Source organism: Aquarana catesbeiana, linkage group LG01, assembly GCF_042186555.1.
Source record: "Aquarana catesbeiana isolate 2022-GZ linkage group LG01, ASM4218655v1, whole genome shotgun sequence".
In the NCBI taxonomy this organism is placed as follows: Eukaryota; Metazoa; Chordata; class Amphibia; order Anura; family Ranidae; genus Aquarana; species Aquarana catesbeiana.
The window spans coordinates 824,601,681-824,623,992 of record NC_133324.1 but is presented as its reverse complement, the minus strand read 5'-3'; the positions used below and the strand labels follow the sequence as shown (position 1 = coordinate 824,623,992).

General features: G+C 43.8%; 1 protein-coding gene across 3 annotated transcripts in view; it reads left to right on the top strand.

The window, feature by feature from the left end:
- Positions 1-6,651: 6,651 nt before the first annotated feature.
- Positions 6,652-22,312, top strand: part of DCUN1D4 (defective in cullin neddylation 1 domain containing 4) — a 141,678-nt gene continuing 126,017 nt past the window's right edge. For 2 of the 3 annotated variants that reach the window (XM_073608460.1, XM_073608458.1), the window contains exon 1: positions 6,656-7,019. In XM_073608460.1, coding sequence (XP_073464561.1) covers positions 7,001-7,019 — 19 coding nt within the window. In that variant the 5' untranslated portion in view covers positions 6,656-7,000. Of the gene's footprint in view, positions 7,020-22,312 lie in introns of all 3 variants that reach the window. The other variant, XM_073608459.1, reaches the window with a different exon arrangement.

Here is a 22,312-nt window from a genome sequence, read left to right as displayed (position 1 = left end):
TATGCCACGTATGACCGTAAAAATATGAATTCAAATGATATAATACAATTAACCTAGGGGTAACTATACACCACTTTTTGGCTAATTGACGGCCCTTAATGGTCACCGAGGCATAATACAATACGCCCTGACCGGGCAGCTTTATATGTTGTCTTTTGTAATGTTTGTCCTGTTTGTCTTGTTACTAGCGGCCGCACATATATATATTATAGTTGTGTCCATTTATAGTATTTGATCTTTAGATGCGATTTTATATGTTAAGTTGATTGAATAAAACTGAATTATTTTAATAACCAAGATCTTTGACTACATTGTTGCACAGAGTAACCCCTTTCAAAACCCACCTCTACAGGGTTTACCCCTTCCCCCAACTCCCCTCCTTTTTTGTAATAGCTTCCCTGAAAAGACATTGTCTGGATGGGAGTATATGCTGATCTAAAACCTGGATATATCTTTCAGCATTAATGGTGCCTTTCCAGATGTTCATGCTGCCCATTTCATAAGCATGAATGCACACCCATACCATTGGAAAGGCAGGCTTTTCAACTGAGCACTGATAATGAGCTGAAAGGCCCCTCTCCTCATTAGTCCGGAGGACGCGGTGCCCCTGGTTGCCAAAAAGAATGTCAAATTTAGATTCATCTGACCACAAAACAATTTTCCACTTTGCAACAGACCATTTTAAATGAACTTTGGCCCAGAGAAGATGGTGGCATTTCTGGATCATGTTCAGATACGGCTTTTCTTTGCATGATAGAGCTTTACCTCGCATTTTTGGATGACACAGCGAACTGTGTTCACTCACAGTAATTTTTGGAAGTATTCCTGAGCCCATGCAGTAACGTCCATCACAGAACCATACCTGTTTTTAATGCATTGTTGTCTAAGGGCCAGAAGATCATATGCATCCAATATTGCGTTTTGGCCTTGTCCCTTGCGCACAAAAACTTCTCCAGATTCTTGGAATCTTTTGATGATATTATGTACTGTAGATGAGGATATATTTAAAGTCTTTGCAATTTTATGTTGAAGAACATTATTTTGAAATTGATCGACAATTTTCAGATACAGCTTTTCACAGACTGGTGAACCTCTGCCCATCTTTACTCCTGAAACACTCAACCTAATAAGTTACAAAATGTTCTTCCTGCTCTTCCTTGTTAGTACCACTTTACCAGCTTTTTGTTGCTCATTCCCAACTTTTTAAAGACATGTAGCTGCCAATTTCAAAGTTACCTTATTTTCTTCTTAGAAATTATACATTTTCTCAGTTTAAACATTTGATATGTTTTCTATTTTCTATTGTGAATAAAATATGGGTTTATGAGATTTGCAAATCATTGCATTCTGTTTTTATGTAGATTTTACAAAGCGTCACAACGTTTTTGGAATCGGGGTTGCACTGTGAGAGTCACGATAAAGGTTGATACAGTATATGATCATAGGCCCCTAGATCATAATTTTTCAGTTAAGGATCAGCCACAATAGGTTGCTCATTGAATTTTATGAAGATGTCTTATACCTGTGATTTTATCTTTCATCAATTTTGTCAAATAAAACGTTTTGGCTTTTAATATATACACAGCAATCAGCCATAACATTATCGCTGTTAAGGCATGGACTCTACTACCTCTGTAGGTATGCTGTGGTATCCGACATCAAGCCATCAGCAACAGATCCTTTAAACTCCCTGGCGGTATGATTATGTCAGATTTTTTATGCTGAATGCAGTACAATTGTTTTGAATGGAAATTTGGCATTTTATATTGTAGGCCTGTAATTCTTAGGAATAACTCACTTAAATCTGTCCAAACCAGAGTCTAGTAGACATCCTGGGTATGATAAAAATTGAAACACAAAATCATAAATTATAATATAATAAATAACTATAAATAATAACAAGTAATAATATAATAATAATACATTTTATTCAATAATTTTTAGTCAATAATATAATCAAATCAAAAACACTGAATTTTTTAAGCATCCCGGGTATGATAAATTTTGAAACATGGGACTGCACAAAGTCCGACGTGATAATCAGGAAAATAGAACCTGGTTTCCTTTTGGATTTTCCTTGCACTGTCATCACGATTTGAGCAACAAACCACACACATCCTTGAGGGTGCTGACTTTTTTTCAGATGGTGGGATGTGGTCCATGAAGTGACGACCATTCATGCGTTCCGGGTTGACAACGCCAGCAGCACGACGTCCATATTCACAGCCGTTGGTGTTTGGTGGTGCAGAAAGATCAGTTCTGCAACTTTCCAAACAAAGTCAGCATGGACCACAGGCTTGCCACTCTTTTTTCTTAGCAGAATGTAGGCATTTCACAAGCATTGCTCAAGAAATGCCTGAAGATCTTCTTGTAAAACTTTTTTTTTGTTTTCTTATTGCTGGATAAAATGTCATTGCCTGGTTGGCTCTGTCAACACCTCCCATGGTGTTGTTGTAGTCTATCACTACCTATGGCTTTATGATGTCTTTCCCACCTTTTGTGTGTACCATGACAGTGGAGATGTTATGGATTGTGCTCATTAGGCACACATCTTTTTGCCATCATTTTGCCTTTTTGCCAGGCAACCATTTCTCCTGTCCTGAGCTTCTTATTACCAGATTGGCGGCATGTCACACTGGTTAGCCCTAACGGTTCCATATGCATCCGTTTTGTTCTGTAGAAGGAACTCAAAGTTCAGGAGATGTGTAAACATTGTCTGTAGTTACGCAATAGCCCTGATTTAGCAATGGCTCAATCAGTGAAAGAACGGAAGATGTTGCCATTCCATAAATACTATATTTTGGATTGAATTTGGTTCCTTTCCCAGTGTATAGGACAGAATTCCAAATGTAACTAGTGCTCATTTCACATAGCATAAAGGATTTTATGCCAAATCGTACTCTCTTTAATGCCATGTATTGTATCCAGCTGAGCCTTCCCTTGTAGGCCATTAGACTTTCATCTATGCTGATGTCTCTATCAGACACATAGCTCTGTTGGAAATTCTTCTGAATCATTTGATATACCTCCCAAATCTTCTTGAGTTTTGGTGCTGGATGAGTAGTTTCATCAAATTCTTCATTATTTTCAAAGTGCAAATACTTCATTATCAGGGAAAATGTGTACTCCGACATGACCATGCCAAAGAATGGAGTGGTTAGCAATTTATTGGTTGTCCAATACCACTTCTGCAAGGGTTTCCCCACCACTCCCTGAAGAATTATTAGGCCCAGCAATTTCCAAATGTCCTCTTTGGTCACTGGTTCCCACTTTCTGCTCCTTGAAAACCACTGATGCGTAGCAGCTTGTTGCTACTGGTACTGGTTTGTCTCCGTAACTATTTTTTCAATAACCTCATCAGTCAAAAATAGTTGGAGGCATACCAAGGGGTTGTCATCCTCAACATCCACTTTGATACCAGCTGCTCCAGTAAATGGGAATCTTGGGGGAGCTGCATGATCCATACTGCAGTCAATAGAGCACCAAGTCCACACATCACTGAGCTCAGTTGCAGGATCGTCGCTGAAATCACTTTCTGTGTCTGATGACGAATTTCCGCACGAATCGCTATCACTCAATTCTGCAAGTGATTCTGTATCGCTATCGCTGTTTTCCAGCAGGTCATAAACCACTTTTGGGGTAGAGGCACGCTTTTCTGATGCCATGGTCGTTATCCAGTTTCCAGGCAGAAAGTACAGTAAAACTGCAGGTAAGGGCACTGGACAAAGCACTGGGGGCAAACTGAGGTCAAATTATTTGATACAGTAATGTAATCCAATAAGATTACAATGTATTGTGTGTATTGTGATTTATACATTTTGAATTCGCCGCCGGTTCCACCCCCCTGCGTAGTGATGCTCACAGGGAAAGGAAGCCAGAACACACAGAGCATCGGGCGGAAGATCTGGCCGCGGGACACAGTGGGAGTACATCGCAGGATCACGGGGACAAGGTAAGTCAGCTCTTCCAGGATCCAGCGATGCAATCCCGAGTGTGGCTCAGGGTTACCGCTAATGGTACTGAATTTTCACCCCGAGCCACATTTGGGAATACCGCCAAAGAGGTTAAGTACTGTAAGTTGCGGGGTGGGGCCTCCATGGATCTGACTTGTTTTTTCAGCACATTCCACAGATGCTTGATTGAATTAAGACCTAGAGAATTTAGATGCTTAGTCAACATCTCGCACTTGTTGTTGTGTTCCCCAAATAATTCTTGAATTCATCAGGCCAGGCCACATTTGTCTATTGCTCCGTGGTCCAGTTCTGATGCTGACGTGCCCATTGTAGGCACGTTTGGCTGTGGACAATTGTCAGCATGGGCACGCTGATTGGTCTGTGGCTACGAGTCTCTAAAATCCTTATGCTTGCTTATTTTTTTTGCTTTTAACACAACGTCACGGACAACATGTTCACTTACTGCCTAATATATCCCACCCACTTTCAGATGTCATTGTAATAACATAATCCCTGTTATTCGCTTTCACCTGTCAGTGGTCATAATGTTATGGCTGATTGGTGTATGTGTTCATTGCTATTTGAGGGACAACATCAGTGAGCTTAGGTTCATACCAATGTGATGCAGGAAACGCTGCGATCTGTGTGAGTTTCCCGCACCGCATTCCAATTGCACTGCCTTTGTGATTCACTGCAGGTGTCAATACAAAGTTAACTATACTCCAAATGCAGGTTGCGTACATAACAACCATGCGATCTGGTTGCGGTGTGGCTCCAAAAAAGGTGCATGCATGCCTTGCAATTTGAGCCTACTGCACTGAATCGCATGTGAATTGCACAAGAATGTGGTGCAGTTCCCGTGCGATTCACATGCAGTTCATAGTGAACCAGGGCTAAAGGTCCCATTTTTTGGCATGTTATTGCACTGTGCATTTGAAGTAATTTGTGCCAGCAGTAGAGCAGTTTGTCCCCCAACATTGTTGGTTGCTAGGATGCTGGTGGCCTTGAGGCTGCCAGTGTCCCAGCAACCAATGATAATTGGACACATAGGGGGAGATTTACTAAAACTGTAGCACTCAGAATCTGGTGCAACTGAGCTTAGTCGCCAATCAACTTCTAACTTCAGCTTGTTCAATTAAGCTTTGACAATAAAACCTGGACGCTTACTGGTTTCATTGCAAAGCTGAACCAGATTTTGCACTCTCCCAATTTAGTACATGTCCATCACAACGTCATCAGTTGCTAGGACTTTGGTGGCCGCCAGTATCCCAACAACCAATAACACTTAGCCACACATCATTGGTTGCTAGGACTTTGGTGGCCGCCATTGTCCCAGCAACCAGACACTTAGCCACACAATGTCATTGGTTGCTAGGCCTCTAAAGGCTGCCTGTGTCCCAGCAACCAGTGACACTTAGCCACATGTCATTGGTTGCTAGGACTCTGGTGGCTGTCAGTGTCCCAGAAACCAATGACACTTAGCCACACAACTTCATTGGTTGCTAGGACTCTGGTGGCCACCAGTGTCCAAGCAACCAATGACACTTATCCACACGTCATTGGTTGCTAGGACTTTGGTGGTTGCGTGTCCCTGCAACCAATGAAGTTCAGCTGCATGATGTTCTTGAGACATTTGAACAACACAGCCTTTGCGACAATTTCATGTACAGGTTTCTGACATATATTTGAATTGGTCGGATTTACTGACATTTGTCCTATGGTGGTGTTTAAGAATTGAAGAGAGTTTTCCTGGACAGGAGTTTAAAGATGGTGGTGCAGAAGCAGAGTGATGCAAGGAGAACTTTGGCTTCCAGGAAGACAACTCTGGGCTCCATAAAGTGGTCTTTTTATTATCATTCAGGGACAATTATTGGACAGGTATGGGGACATTCTTCCCGATAATTATACACAATAGGGCTGATTTACCAAAGGCAAATACTTTGCAAGAGCAGTTGCATTCTGCAAGGGCATTTGTTCCAGAGCTTAGTAAATGAGGGGGAAGCTCTGCTGACTTCCATCATCCAATCACGTGCAAGAAAAATTGCAGTTTCTTTTTTATTATTTCCATGCATGTGATTGGATATTTTTTGCAAAGTGAAGCATCACCTCATTTACTAAGCCCTTGTCTTGCCGAGAAAGTTCCCTCGGCGGATAAGTTCCCCCCTGTACTGCGCAGCGCCTGCGCAGTACGAACTACTGTCAGCTGCTGGAGATAGCCGAAGCTCAAACTTTTCAATCAGCTGTACACGGCGCCTGCGCCCTAGGTCCAGGTTCCTTCCTCACCATCCAAGTGGACCTAGAGGGGGGAATCAAAAAGAGCCGAGTGAAGCGAGGCCGTGCCCGAAGCGCGGCGAGCGAAGCGAGCCCACGAGGAGCCCTCTTACAGGCGCCGTGTACAGCTGATTTTCAGCTATTCACCTTCGCCAAGCAGAACTTTCTTGGCAGAACAGCCCTGGAGCAAAACTCTTGCAGAATGCAACTTCTCTGGCAATGTGCACAGGCTATATGTCTTTAGTAAATTCCCCCATTGAATGTGAATTCATCCCTGCTACTAGTAATTCATCACACACACACTCTCAGACACCCCTGACAAAAACAAGAGGGCGGGACTCACATCCCCGCCCACTTTCCCTACCGACCAATAACACGGCTTCCACAACAGCTGCTAATGACGTCACCTCAAGTTAGTCTAGGGACCTTTATCAGAGGAGCGTCCATCAATGGCCGATTTACCAATAGTTTCATCGATTCCTGACTACTTGTGGGCGGTCCGTCCTTAAACCCGATGATGACGTCATCCAGAAATTGGCTCCCCTATCGAAACAATAAGATCCGCCCCGGGTTCCCGCAACCTTTCTAACCCCGCCCCGTTCACCCGCAGCCAATCGGGGAGACAGAGGGGTGGGGGCACTGGAACCGTCCGCCAATCCGAAGCAGCGGAGGGCCGGGCTGAGCGGTGTGCGTGTGTCCTGCGAAGTGAGTGCGGGTCGAGGAGCTGAAGTGGGGGGACCGGCTGCTTAGTGGCTGTGTGTCTGCGTCACACGAAAATGCACTCGGATGCTGTCAGTAAGTACAGGCCGCGGCCGGCTCCCCTCCACCCGCTGCCTGTCATTGTAGGGGGACGTTGTAGTATGTAGCTCCGAGTCCTGAGTCTTACAATGGGGGGAGAGGTTGTGCGGCTGCTGCGTAATAATAGCGGCCGCCATGGCCGTCTGCCGCTTCTCCCCTCCCCCCCTGTGTGGGATATGAAGCTGGCATCCTCACCCTCCTCCACCCCAATGACTGCCTCAGGGTACCTCCTGGGGGAGGGGCGAGACAAATGGCAGATGTTAGTGCGCCTCCTGGTGGCGGGGTGCGGAAAGGCTTCTGCTTCAGGTGTATGGGATGGTACTGGTATTATATATGATATACATGCTATGGTGTCTATGGAGGTCAGTCTGCTCTGATTTATATACTGGAACAAGGAGTTAATTCAGTAGGACAGTGTAAATGGTGCCGATATACAGGGGGGCCACGTAAATGGTGCCGATATACAGGGGGGCCACGTAAATGGTGCCGATATACAGGGGGGCCACGTAAATGGTGCCGATATACAGGGGGGCCACGTAAATGGTGGTAATCTACAGGAGGGGCCTCGTAAATGGTGGTAATCTACAGGGGGGGCCTCGTAAATGGTGGTAATCTACAGGGGGGCCTCGTAAATGGTGGTAATCTACAGGGGGGGCCACGTAAATGGTGGTAATTTACGGGGGGCCACGAAAATGGTGGTAATTTACGGGGGGGCCACGAAAATGGTGGTAATTTACGGGGGGGCCACGAAAATGGTGGTAATTTACGGGGGGGCCACGAAAATGGTGGTAATTTACGGGGGGGCCACGAAAATGGTGGTAATTTACGGGGGGGGGCACGTAAATGGTGGTAATTTACGGGGGGGGCACGTAAATGGTGGTAATTTACGGGGGGGGCACGTAAATGGTGGTAATTTACGGGGGGGGGCCACGTAAATGGTGGTAATTTACGGGGGAGCCACGTAAATGGTGGTAATTTACGGGGGAGCCACGTAAATGGTGGTAATTTACGGGGGAGCCACTAAATGGTGGTAATTTACGGGGGGCCACGTAAATGGTGGTAATTTACGGGGGGGCCACGAAAATGGTGGTAATTTACGGGGGGGGGGCACGTAAATGGTGGTAATTTACGGGGGGGGGGCACGTAAATGGTGGTAATTTACGGGGGGGGGGCACGTAAATGGTGGTAATTTACGGGGGGGGGGGGCCACATAAATGGTGGTAATTTACGGGGGGCCACGTAAATGGTGGTAATTTACGGGGGGGCCACGTAAATGGTGGTAATTTACGGGGGGGGCCACGTAAATGGTGGTAATTTACGGGGGGGCCACGTAAATGGTGGTAATTTACGGGGGGGCCACGTAAATGGTGGTAATTTACGGGGGGGGGCCACGTAAATGGTGGTAATTTACGGGGGGGGGCCACGTAAATGGTGGTAATTTACGGGGGGGGGCCACGTAAATGGTGGTAATTTACGGGGGGGCCACGTAAATGGTGGTAATTTACGGGGGGGCCACGTAAATGGTGGTAATTTACGGGGGGGGCCACGTAAATGGTGGTAATTTACGGGGGGGGCCACGTAAATGGTGGTAATTTACGGGGGGGGCCACGTAAATGGTGGTAATTTACGGGGGGGCCACGTAAATGGTGGTAATTTACGGGGGGGGGCCACGTAAATGGTGGTAATTTATGGGGGGGGGCCACGTAAATGGTGGTAATTTATGGGGGGGGGCCACGTAAATGGTGGTAATTTACGGGGGGGCCACGTAAATGGTGGTAATTTACGGGGGGGCCACGTAAATGGTGGTAATTTACGGGGGGGCCACGTAAATGGTGGTAATTTACGGGGGGGCCACGTAAATGGTGGTAATTTACGGGGGGGGCCACGTAAATGGTGGTAATTTACGGGGGGGCCACGTAAATGGTGGTAATTTACGGGGGGCCACGTAAATGGTGGTAATTTACGGGGGGCCACGTAAATGGTGGTAATTTACGGGGGGCCACGTAAATGGTGGTAATTTACGGGGGGGCCACGTAAATGGTGGTAATTTACGGGGGGGGCCACGTAAATGGTGCTGATATACAGGGGGCCACCTAAATGGTGGTAATCTACGGGGGGGGGGGCGGCGAACATAAATGGTGGTAATCTACAGGGGGGGGGGGCGAACGTAAATGGTGGTAATCTACAGGGGGGCAGGTAAATGGTGGTAATCTACAGGGGGGAGACGTAAATGGTGCTGATTTATGGGGGGGCCACGTAAATGGTGCTAATCTATGGGGGGCATGTAAATGGTGCTAATTTACCGGGGGGGGGGCATGTTAATGGTGGTAATCTACAGGGGGGGACACGTAAATGGTGCTGATTTATGGGGGGGCCACGTAAATGGTGCTAATCTATGGGGGGCATGTAAATGGTGCTAATTTACCGTGGGGGGCACGTTAATGGTGGTAATCTACGGGGGGGGGACACATAAATGGTGCTGATCTATGGGGGGGGGGGGGCGCGCAAGTGTTGCCAATCTAGGGATGCCTTGTAAATGGTGCAGATCGATCTCAAGGAGGACCATGTGAATTGTGCCCATTTAGGAGAGCCTCATAAATGATGCCGATCTAGGGGCCTTGTAAATGGACTGATAGTTATTGGGCCAATCTATGGTATTGTGTAAAGGGACTGATCTAGGGGGGTACTAACGCATACCAACTTAATCACTGGTCCCTGATGTAGGCTGGAGTCAGTCAATGTCATCCCTCTTTTTTGTTCTTTGTCTCCATACACATTGATTGTAGTCAACTCGTTTTTGGGTTCAGATTGTGGGGGTGCATTGACATCTCATACTGCATTAAAGTCAGTTTGTGTATAACAGGTGGTGAGTATTGCATCCACTTTTCTTCTGGGTAGCTATCGCTGCAAGTAGCGCATATCTGGTCTTATTTCCCTAGTCGTCTTTAAGGACAGCTACCCAGGAGACAGTTGGCTTTGCCTTTCATAGGAAACGAAAACAAAAAGATTGAGGCTGGGTTCAGACATGCTGAGACCGCAGCTCACATCAGGGGGTCTGTTGCAAAATTTCTGCCTGAATTTGCAACTGATTTGGAGCTAAAGACACACAGGACCCTTTCCAGTCTGAAAGTCCCTTCCACCCTTCTTGTCCTTGGTTTCATTGTGTATCAGACTGTCCAGGTGTACACATCGTAATCTTTATTGTTTACTTGAGTCTGGTGATTGCGGCCATCAGTCCCACCTCTTTGTAGTTTGTTTCCACCACACTGTGTCTTATCTTCTTACCTGAGGATTTCCCTTTCTGATAAGCTGGACCTCATCCCCTGCAAAAGTGTTGGGATCAACTCCGGCAGCCTTGCTGGCTGTGTTCCGTGTGTTCTCACCAGCCTATGGATTATGCCTGGAGAACAAAGTAGTGCGCCTTGCGTGACTTGACCTTGGTGGTCCCTAGTCAGAGGCTAGATAGTGCAGACTGGGGTGAAAGATGGCTCTTTCCTAGCTGCTACATCTTTTCTATCTAAGATAAGTCTGTGCATTTTGGGTGAATATTGGGATTTTTCTGTGCAGCATTCTTGGCTTGTGCTTTAGTTTAAGCAGGCATAGCCCTCCTTTTTATACTTGGTGGATAACATTTTTAAGCCTAAGAAGACTTGTAATGTGGTACGTGTAATTTTAAGTTTTAAAACTTTTATACACCCTGACCTGGTAGCAGTTCTCAGGTCCACCCTCTTACAGGGGAGCCCAGCACTGCTTTTTAAATTACTTTTATATAATGAAAACCTTGCGCTCAGTTATTATAGATATCAGACTGCTGCAATATACAAATTCTCAATACTGGAATTAAACCATAATCTTAAAGTGCACTTTCTCTTTAAATATCAAAATTATAAATTCGTACCAGTGATTGAAAGACTTTTCAAACTATGTACACAATTCACAAAGGTGGAAAACCAATTAAATTCCGTATTTTATATTTGTCATTGACTATGTGAATCAATACCCATAATTGATAATTATAGGTGCAAAAACCATATTTTAAATACAAATGTATTTATTATAAAAATGTTTATATTAATCGATTAAAAAAGCTTAAGTTCATATTAAGTATCAGGGTGGATAAAAATCAATAATTCAATAAAATCTGATTATTTAAAAAAAAAAAAAAATGCTTTTGGCGTAAAAATCGATCTAAAGATAGTTTTTTTTTTTTATTTAAGATGCATTAATAATTTAGTTTATTCAGCATGACATTGAGCTTAATTATGTAGCATGAGGCTGTATATTCTGCAATTATTTACATTTTTGGTAAACTCATTCAATGAATGCAAGCTGAGCTAGCATGCACTGCATTGATGTATTCACACAATTTCACAGTAACCATGAGATAAAACAAAGTTCAGGAATATTCCTTTATCCCATTGTTTTGCAAAACTATGTACACTATAAACTGTATGATTGAATCAGTTCTGATATCGCTGTTTTATTAACCTGACAGCTTATTCTAGATGGAAAACCACTTATTTTGTTTGCAAATATTAAAGATGCTAACTACCAGCAAGAATAAGTCCTTACATTTAAAGAGCACCTGTCATTTTCAGATCCATCATGGCAGCACCTGTTAGCAGGAATCCACTCACCTGCTGCCACCACGTCCCTCACCTTGTTATGTCACTGCCGCATCACCAGCCGCCCCATTAAAGTGAATGAGACTGTTGGTGAGTCAACAGCGGGTCAGAGGAGGATCTGCATAACTATGATTTTAATCTAGTCGATTTAAATCAAGCCTTTTTACTAGTGATTTAAATCATGATTTAAGAACAATTTCAGAGACCTCTGTGTGGGTTCCTGCACAGATCTCTATTCAAATTGCCTCCAAAGTCTCCAAAAGTAGTGCAGGAACTACTTTTGGGAATCGGTGCAGCGCCGCAAAGCCGGCGTCGCAACGATTCAGACTGTGCCGTTGCCGGCAATAGCTGACGATTTGACATGTCAAAGCCGCTCGATGTGAACGTGGGCTTAAAGTGGTTGTTAAGCCTTTCTAACCTGTATACACCATCAGCACTGCCTCCTATTGTATAGGGCTGCAACTAACGATTATTGTCATAATCGATTAGTTGGCCGATTATTGTTTCGATTAATCGGTTAATAACTTTAAAAAAAAAAGTGTGGTGTATAATTTAGTTAATATGTAAAGTTTAAAAAAAAGGCAATTTATTCTTAAATATCTCTATGCAGTGGTGAATATAAGTAACCAACTATATGGTTAGGGAGCAAAATATCTAATCCACTCTGAGAATAACAGACAGAAGAGAGATACTGTATATACTATTAGAGGAGATATACTGTGTATATACTATTAGAGGAGATATACTGTATATACTATTAAAGGGTGAATCTGGTAAATATCATCAGACTCAGAGATCTATTTTTTATTTTAAAAAAACAAACAATGTCTTCCCCGACAAATGACAAAAAATGTCATTTTAAGAACGTTCGTTCAATTTTCTAATTGTTAGTGGGGTCAAAATCGAATTGTCAAAGGATCTGCGGGAAAAGGTAGTTGAACTGTAAAAAAAACAGGAAAGAGATATAAAAAGATATCCAAGGAATTGAGAATGCCAATCAGCAGTGTTCAAACTCTAATCAAGAAGTGGAAAATGAAGGGTTCTGTTGAAACCAAACCACGGTCAGGTAGACCAACTAAATGTATTTATTTAATTTATTTACAGTAGAGATTATTTGCTCTATTTGTACTATAAAGAGCTCATTTTAGTTTTTTTTTAACCCCATTATGTTATAGGCCGATTAATCGATTATGAAAATAGTAATCGATTAATTTCATAATCGATTAGTTGTCGATTAATCGATTAGTTGTTTCAGCCCTACTATTGTAGTATCCCCCTCTGTGATTTATAAAAATAAATGCTGTAAATACCTAATTTCACTGCCGAGATTGTGATCACATGACTGGCCAGCTTTCTCCTTTCCTGCTCAGAGATGCAGCAGGCGGGGCTGAGATCCCTCTGCTGATGTCAGTCTGGAGGGGAGGAGGAGAGCCAGTCGGTCATGTGATCGCAATCTTGGCTCTTAAATTAGGTATTTACAGCATTTATATTTATAAATCATTCACAGAGGGGGACACTGCAATAGGAGGCAGTGCTGATGGTGTATACAGGTTAGTGTTATGAGAACAGCAGGAGGGGGGAGGGGCGGCTCACACAGAGAGGGGAGGGGGAGGAGGACACAGGAGCAGAAAGGAGAGCAGATAGCAGGCTGCTGATGATGGAGGCATGTAAACTGACCACGGTGTCTGGTCTCAGCAGCCATGATACACCGCGGTCAATTTACAGAGGGGTGGGCAGAAACTGGCAGGATCAGCCAGGTTTTTTTTTTAGCTGTTACAGGGGGCCAAATGTCACAGGACAAGCACTGTGTCATATAACATGCTTTAAAGGAGCAGGATCTATGTCTGTTGTTATTTTTTTTTGGGGGGGGGGGGTTAACAAACGCTTTAATTGTGATTTAATCGACTTGTTTTAAATCAGATTCACCCTATTAAGTATATACAGTATCTCACAAAAGTAAGTACACCCCTCACATTTTGTAAATATTTTATTTTATCTTTTCATGTGACAACACTGAAGAAATGACACTTTGCTACAATGTAAAGTAATGAGTGTACAGCTTGTATAACAGTATATATTTGCTGTCCCCTCAAAGTAACTCAACACACAGCCATTAATGTCTAAACTGCTGGCAACAAAAGTGAGTACACCCCTAAGTGAAAATGTCCAAATTGGGCCCAAAGTTTAAATATTTTGCGTGGCCACCATTATTTTCCAGCACTGCCTTAACCCTCTTGAGCATGGAGTTCACCAGAGCTTCACAGGTTGCCAATGGAGACCTCTTCCACTCCTCTATGACGGCATCACAGAGCTGGTGGATGTTTAAAGACCTTGCGCTCCTCCACCTTCTGTTTGAGTATGCCCCACAGATGTTCATTAGGGTTTAGGTCTGAAGACATGCTTGGCCAGTCCATCACCTTTACCCTCAGCTTCTTTAGCAAGCTTGTGTGTTGCATGACCACGCAGTTGTTATCAAAGTGTGACGATGCTAAAAGCTGAAAATTGGCCTGGGCAGGAAGGGGGCAAAAATGCCCAGTAGGCAAGAGGTTAAAGGGACAGCACACTTTTTTGTTAAGATTACTGCTTCCTTAATGGACCTTTTTAAATTCTAAGCAGGGGGAAATGGTTTCTGTCTTTTCGCTCCTTCAGACCAGTTATCTCAGATCTAGGGCACTCTATATTGTATCAGATCCTCAGTTAGGGACACCTAGCCAGGTTACTTTTGAGATCCTAGTCTCAGGTTTAGAGGAAGAAGAAGATTTGACTCTTCCATGAGATGGCATATCTGAGCAAATTGAAGGTTTCATGTCTGCAGTCTGTACAAGATGTAACATATGGGGGTTTACCAGGGTGAAATGCTAGGAATTTCCTTCCATCAATCTCTTAATCATGTGTTTTTTGCTTGTTTTTTGATATGGGACATGGCACACTCTCAGGTTCTAAAGACATGGATCTATCATTTGAGAATTCTGGCCTAAGTCAGATTGACAGAAGAACTGAATCTTTGCTTAGAAGAGCTTGAGATGCTTCTACTTTTTGTCTAGGCCCTGCTTTGGCTTTCATCTGGTTAGCAATAAACCTGAGCATTTGGGATTTGAGTCTTAACAGTCTTTCCCCCTTGGTACTGCACCTGACCATAGCCATGCATCTATTGCTTTTGGATGCTTAAGCAGTAGATTTTTCTAGTTTTTGCTGCAGTCAAATTGGCTAATGCTACAGCAAGAGCAGCAACACTCATCATTTTTGCTAAAAGGGCAATATTGCTTAAAGCCTGGCAAGGTAACCTGACCTAAAAGGCCAGGCCCTGTGGAACCCCATTTTGTTGTTCTGGCTAAGACTGTTTCTTTTTTCTTTGTGGAAAGGAAATAGAATTTCCTTCTAAAGATGAAGGGTTTCACACAAAAAAAAAAAAAATATCTATCTAGCTAGATAGATAGATAGATCAGCAGAACAAGTGTTTTGTTTTATCATATTTTTTCTGTTCGAGCCAGTACACTGAAAAGAAGTCTTTTGACCAAAAAAAGAGGTCTACTTCCAAGAGAGCCCAACCCCCCCAAAACAATCAATTGATGCTAGGCCAGGGGTAGAGGTAAATCTCTCTTTATGTGTAATGGGAGGACATTTAAAATATCCCTTTTATGTCTTAGGTCATATAAAAACGGTATTGTTTGGACTTTTATTGTCCTCCGCCCCAATATTTTAATTTTTATTCTATCATAAATCTTCCAGGAGACCGAGGGAACCTAGGGAAAGCAGAAGCTCTTGAGCATCATATCACATCTGAATGAGGAACGGGTCATTCTGCAGGTTCCAGAGGACCAGCTATTGCGGGGGTTAGAATCCCACATTATCCTTTTCCAAACACCCTTATGGGGAATTTAGAATGATTTTTAATTTTGAAGAAATTTCTCATGGGCTCACTGGCTGTGATTGGCAGAAGCCAATGGCTCCCACTGCTGCCTCAGCCAGTGAGCAGTGATTGTCTCTGGAGAGTGGAGGCTCTCATGCACGTCGCTGGATCGCGATGGGGCTCGGGTAAGTATTGGGGGGGAGCAGCACAGAGAAGGTTTTTTTGTTTACCTTTTATGCATAGAATGCATGGAGGTAAAAAACCTTGAGCCTGTTGAACCATTTTAACCTCTTCTTTTTGGGTTTGTGTTTCCAGTTGAAGGCTTACCTAGAAGACTCCTAGAAAGACTTAAAGAAGAACTCCATTTTTCTACACCCTTTACATAGTATGTTTGGGCCAAGCTGGCCAAAATGAAGGATGTCCCTCACTAACCTGTGAGGCCGCTGGATGTGCGGTATAAACTGTATGTAGCTCGGGCCACATACAACGTACCGAACATACCGCACTGTGTTTCGGGTGCAAGCCAAGACTTTGTCTCATACCCAGAACACAGAGTAGTCTACCGCAGCGTTGCCCAGCCGCACACAGCAAGCAATGTATTCTGTCAATGAATAAAAAGCTTTCTCTGATTGGCAGAGGTTGTGAAATCAGCCGCCTCTCTGACTTGGACCAAATGAACGAGTTCTTCTTTAACTATAGTTTTCATACATCTCTGAATGTTGCTTAGTGCCGGTTCACACAGGGGCGGCACGACTTGCAGGTCGCCTCAGCGAGGCGACCTGCAAACGACTTCTGAGGCGACTTGCAAAACGACTTCTGTATAGAAGTCTATGCAAGTCGCCCCAAGTCGCCCCCAAAGTAGTACAGGAACCTTTTTCTAAGTCGGAGCGACTTGCGTCGCTCCTATTAGAACGGTTCCGTAGCACAGAACGGGAGGCGACTTGTCAGGCGACTAGGTCGCCTGACAAGTCGCCCCTATGTGAACCGGCACTTAGAGAAACATGTTGGTTATGTCTGATTTTATATAAATGCATAAAATCTAAGCGTTTGCCAAGAACCACTCACATTTTTGTTTTGTTTTTGTCGTAACATATCAATTGGTTGTTTTTTGCTTACTGGGGAGTCCCAAGGTATTGTGTATGGACATGGATAACCCATGCCAGTCTTGGTCTTTGTTTCAATAGATTTTCAATGATAGGAAACTGAAATTGGCCGCATATTTGCCATCCTGTCATAAGATTTCCTGTTTCTGTCAGTTTTGTATCTGGTTTGCAATGTGTGTGGTTAAGACCCCTTTCACACTGAGGCGCTATAGCGTTAAAAATAGCGACTGCAAAGCGCCCTGAAACAGCGGCTCCATTTACTCTAGTGTGAAAGCCTGAGGGCTTTCACACTGGAGCGGTGCGCTGGCAGGGCGCCAGAAAAAGTCCTGTCAGCAGCTTCTTTGTAGTGCATTAGGAGCGGTGAACTCACCGCTCCTAAAGTGCCCCTGCCCATTGAAATCAGTGGGCAGCACCGCCGGCAAAGCGCTGTGTAACAGCGCTTTGCGGGCAGTTTTAACCATTTTCTGGTCGCTAGCGGGGTTTAAAAGCACCCCGCTAGTGGCCGAATAGCGTCACAAAAACGATGGTAAAGCGCCGCTAAAAATAGCGGTGTTTTACCACCGACGCCCGGGGCGGCTCAGTGTGATAGGGCTCTAAGTTTGCAAACAAATCCAATCTGAATTTCCTGTTGGATTATTTAATGTAATGCAGGGCACTAGACAGTGTAGTGCATTACCTGATATTGTGTTAACGCAACACAGTGTGAACCTGGCTTTAAAGTGGAACTAAACCATTGATTAAATCCTCGTGCATGGCTGTATTAGACTCATACAGGTCCTTGCTGGCAGCATGATCATATTGTCTGTACTGAATGTGAACTCGTACAGATATAAACCCACCCATGTCAGTAGTGGAGATACATGCATTCTGTGCTGCCACTTATTCACTATTGAAGTAACCACCCCCGTTAAATGAGTCACTCATGTGGCGCAGGTGCAGAATGATCTTAGCCATTAGTCATTCATAATGACTGAAGGTGGCGATCATTCTGCTCTGTGGCTGCAAGGATGACTTATTCAAGGGAAGATGTAAGCATCAATAGTGTATAAGCAGCGGCAATGCTACAGAATGACCTCAGCCTTCAGTTATTCAGAAGAGCTGAAGGCCAAGGTGCGTCTGCGCCCCCTCTGCTGCTGTTGCTGCCTATACCTTGTTAAAGTTTGATCTTGCGGCCTCCTGGGACCTACAATGTGTCCTAGAAGTTTCTGGTGGGAGGATGGGGTTCTGAACTTCTGCTAAAACTAGGTACCTGCAAACCCCCCCCCCCCCCCAATATGGGGGTGGGGGGGTTGGGAGGAGGAGAAAGGGGTGGAACTTCCCCTTTTTGGGTGAAGTTCTGCTTTAAATGTTTTCTATTGGGCCCCAATATCTCCCCTTGCCCTACAAAGTAACTAATCAAGCACATATTGTGCTTGGTTAGCTGCTTCCCTGCTGTAACAGCCAGGGAGCGACGGCTCTTAAAATCAGAAGTGATAAAATCATTGTCCGCTTTAACCATGAACTTGTAACAACCACTTGCTGACGTGATGTTTTTAGATGTATGTCGGTCAGCAAGTGGTTAATAAAAGTTGGGGGAAAATATATATTTACTTTTATAAAAATTGGCTCTACTTTAAGGGAGTGTTTAATTGCTGTGGGAAAAACTGGCAGCTCTTCCTTCAGATGATTTCACAATCTCTGTGGATTTTTAAAAATTTTTTTTTTTAAGCTTAACTCTGGAAACAAAAAAGTCCCCCCTCGCAGTGCTTTCACAGTAAAGGTTGACTTCTAGTTTATATCTAGGGGACCCATGAAAAGCACTTCCTCGATCCTCATCTCCTGCAGGCTCCTGCTTGCTTCTAGCCTGGCCCTGGCTGCCTCTTATTCCCTGCACTCCAGCGGTCTAAGGTCCTCTGACATCATTAAGGCTGATTCAGGGCTCATAGCCCTGAATTGGATATGAGGATGTTGAGGGATAGTCCACTGCTGGAATGGAGGGGAGCGCCATTTGCCAGGGGAGCAGAGGATGAGGTAAGTAAGAGTGCTTTTCACATCCATTGGACTAAGCTAGCACATTTTTAGTTTTCCAGATTTTCGCTTGAGTTGTCCTTTTGTCTTCTGCAAAGTGGAGGTAATTGAAGTAATTTTTCAAAATGCACCTCAACAAAAGAGACAAGAGGATCCATTGAAATGAATGTTCTTTTAAAATTGTTTTCCTGTGGTTAAATACATTCATTTTACTGCTGAAAAAACAAGTGTGCGCCCTCTTACCATGGCCTTTATACCCAGCCAAGTTCTAAGGATTTTTTAATTTTTTTAATAAAGTCTCATCAATGTGATTCCTTGGAAGTGAGGCAAGGCAGCTTATGGCAGTATTAAACGCAAAACCTAAAATGTAATATATTGCAGATTACCAATCATTACATTAGTTTTATTTTCTCTTTTTTTTTTTTTTTTTTGTCCCCTCTGGTTCACCTGGTAATGTGGCCTGTAACGCACCTCCTGTATTAGTAAGACACAACTCTGGATAAATGAGCACAGGAGGCACAGCAGACAGCAGCATTGTCAGTCTTGGATAGGATAGTGTTAAAAGTATTAGCAGATTTAAATACAGTAACAAATTAAAGCCAAACTCCAGCTCAAACTTTATAATGTTACCACAAACGGTTTGTTTTTTTTTTTTTTTTTTTTGTTTTCCTTTTGGGATAAAGGTTTACATGAATAAATAAGAGCTGATCATTTTAACCACTTGCCGACCGCAATATACATACATGCATGCATGCATACATACATACATACATACATACATACATAGCGGTTTGCAAGTGGCTTACTGGGGTTATGGCTGAAGCTACTCCAGGTACTTTTTTTTTTCTCCACCCGGTGGTTGGCTTTCTTATGAAAGTGGTCAGAGTGGCTCATTAGCCACTGAATCTCTTTCAGAAGCAGTAGGAGGGGACATCTTACCGCTGTTTCTCGGGGTTACTGGTCTCGCCATGCCAGAGAAATGATCTGAAAGTGCGACCGGCTGGTAGGGCTGCACGATTCTCAATAAAATGAGAATCAGGATTCTCACGGCGTAACATCTTTCACATTATACAAAAAAATTTGGCTAACTTTTACTGTTTCATTTTTTTTTTTTGTTTAAATTCATTAACCACTTGCCCCGGGAGATTTGGCTGCTCAGTGACCAGGCCATTTTTTCCGATACAGCACTGCGTCATTTTAACTGACAATTGCGTGGTCGTCAACAAAATTTACGTCCTTTTTTTCCCACAAATAGAGCTTTCTTCTGGTGGTATTTGATCACCTCTGCGGTTCTTATTTTTTACGCTACAAACAAGAGTGACAATTTTGAAAAAAACACACTACTTTTTTAAGTTTTTGCTATAATAAATATCCCAATTTTTAAAAAAAACAAATACATTTTTTCCTCAGTTTAGGATGATATGTATTCAACTACATATTTTTGGTTAAAAAAAATCGCAATAAGCGTAGATTGATTGGTTTGCACAAAAGTTATAGTGTCTACAAAATATGGGATAGATTTATGGCATTTTTATTGGACACTTTTGACACATTTTTTTTAAAACCATTGACATTATACAGTGATCAGTGATATAAAAATGCACTGATTACTGTAGAAATGTCACTGGTAGGGAAGGGGTTAACACTAGGGGCGATTAAGGGGTTAACTGTTCCCTAGGTGTGTTCTAACTGTAGGGGGAGGGGACTGACTAGGGGAGGAAAGAGATTGGTGTTCATACTTAGTATGAACACACGATCTGTCTCCTCTCCCTTGAGAGAACAGGGATTTGTGTGTTTACACACACAGATCTAGTTTCTCGCTCTCACGAGTGATCGCGGACGCCTGGCGGGCATCGGCTTCGGGCACACGCTGCGGCTGCGCGCCTCCTACAGCGTCTTAAAGGGCCAACGTACAGTTACGGCGGCTTGCCCAGGGAAGCCATTCTGCCGCAGTATAACTGCGGCGGCCTAGTCGGGAACCGGTTAAAGTATATTTTCTCCCACAGAGCTGCGTATGAAAGACCGCTGCACAAATACAGTGTGACATAAGATATTGCAACAACCGCCATTTTATTCTATAGGGTCTCTGCTAGGAAAAATTTTTTTTATATATATAAATACATAATTCGTCTATAAAGTCTTTCAGGCTGGACAGACCGAGATTAAAAAAAATGTCTCTGCCTTTCCAGCCGCGTCCCCGGCAATGTTTACTTCCGCTGGCCCGGATGTGACGTCCATAACGTTGCGCCCAGGCCTCCGAGGGTCATAGAGATGACTGGGGACCATCTGGTCACCAGAAATCTCTATGCTCAACTTCTGATCCATTCTCTGGCAAGCCAATCGCACGGGCACGCCGGTAGTAGCACTGGAGGGCTGGCGGGAGGGGACTGAACTGCCACTATGATTGTTCTTACAGTGCACAGAACATTGGCTGAAAAAGATGATATCTGAATGATGCCTGTAACTGCAGGCATCATTCAGATACCCCCACTCAAAGTCCAGGATGTCCTTCGCCTGAAAGTGGTTAAACTGAAGTTTTATTCCTTTGATCTAAAAGAACTGAGAGATGCATTGTATCTCTTCTCTATCTCTCAGCGCTGAGGAATGTTAATAAACATTTGCCGGTGTTCTATCGATATGTGCCCTCCGCCAAAAAGTGCCCGCGCAGGACGGAGCCGCACTCCAGCTGATTTGGCGATCAGCTGGAGTGACGTGACCATGGCGCATGCACACATCACAGGAGGCATTTTTCAATGGGAGAAAGAATATGACGGACACTATTAAAAGCTATTCACTGAGTGGAGGGACGCCGTAGTTGTCATATTGTGCCTCGCTGTTGCGGGGCCGGGCTTCAGTCAAGGTCACCTTTTGCCAGTGTTGCACGGCGGCTTTAGTGTCTCGATCAGCGCCTGTTGCCTGTGTCTAAGGGCGGGTTGCAACACAGTCAAAACCCGCCCTTCAACACAGCAGAAGCCGTCCTGCAGCAGCGAGGCATAATGTAACTACGGTGTCCCCCTCCGCTCTGTGAATAGCTTTCAATTGTGTCCGTGAAATTCCCTCACCCGTCGAAAAATGCCTCCTGTGATGAGCGCATGTGCTGTGGTAAAGTCACCTTAGCTGATTGGGAAATCAGCTGGAGTGTGGCTCCATCTTGCACATGCGTGGGAACATTTCGACGGAGGGCACATATCGATAGAACACCAGCTTTTTTTTTTTTTTTTTTTTTTTTTTTGACAGCTTGGCTCTGCACTGTTTACATAGAATCGTGGAAATAGTGGATTAGGATCGTGAGGGGGGTTTGAATCGAGATCAGAGGCCAACAAAGACTAGATTGTCTCTGATCACCTCATTGGCCTTGGAGGACTGAAGCAAGGCCATCACGCCACTTCCAGTCTAGGGCGGAAGTAAACAAATTTTTTTTTTTTTTTTCATCCCTTATTTCTATTACAAGGGATATGCACATTCCTTGTCATAGGAACACAACTGATTAAAAAAAAAAATTAAAGGGACACTCTAAAAATATAATTTAAATAAAAAATAAAATGTAAAGCTTCCCATCCTAAGTTGTGCAAAAATATGTAAACGTTGTTCACACCACACGTGAGGTATTGCCACGAACATTGGAGTGAGAGCAATGATTCTAGTGCTTGACATCCTCTGTAACTCTAAACGGGTAACCTTAAAAATTAAAGCGTTGCCTATTGA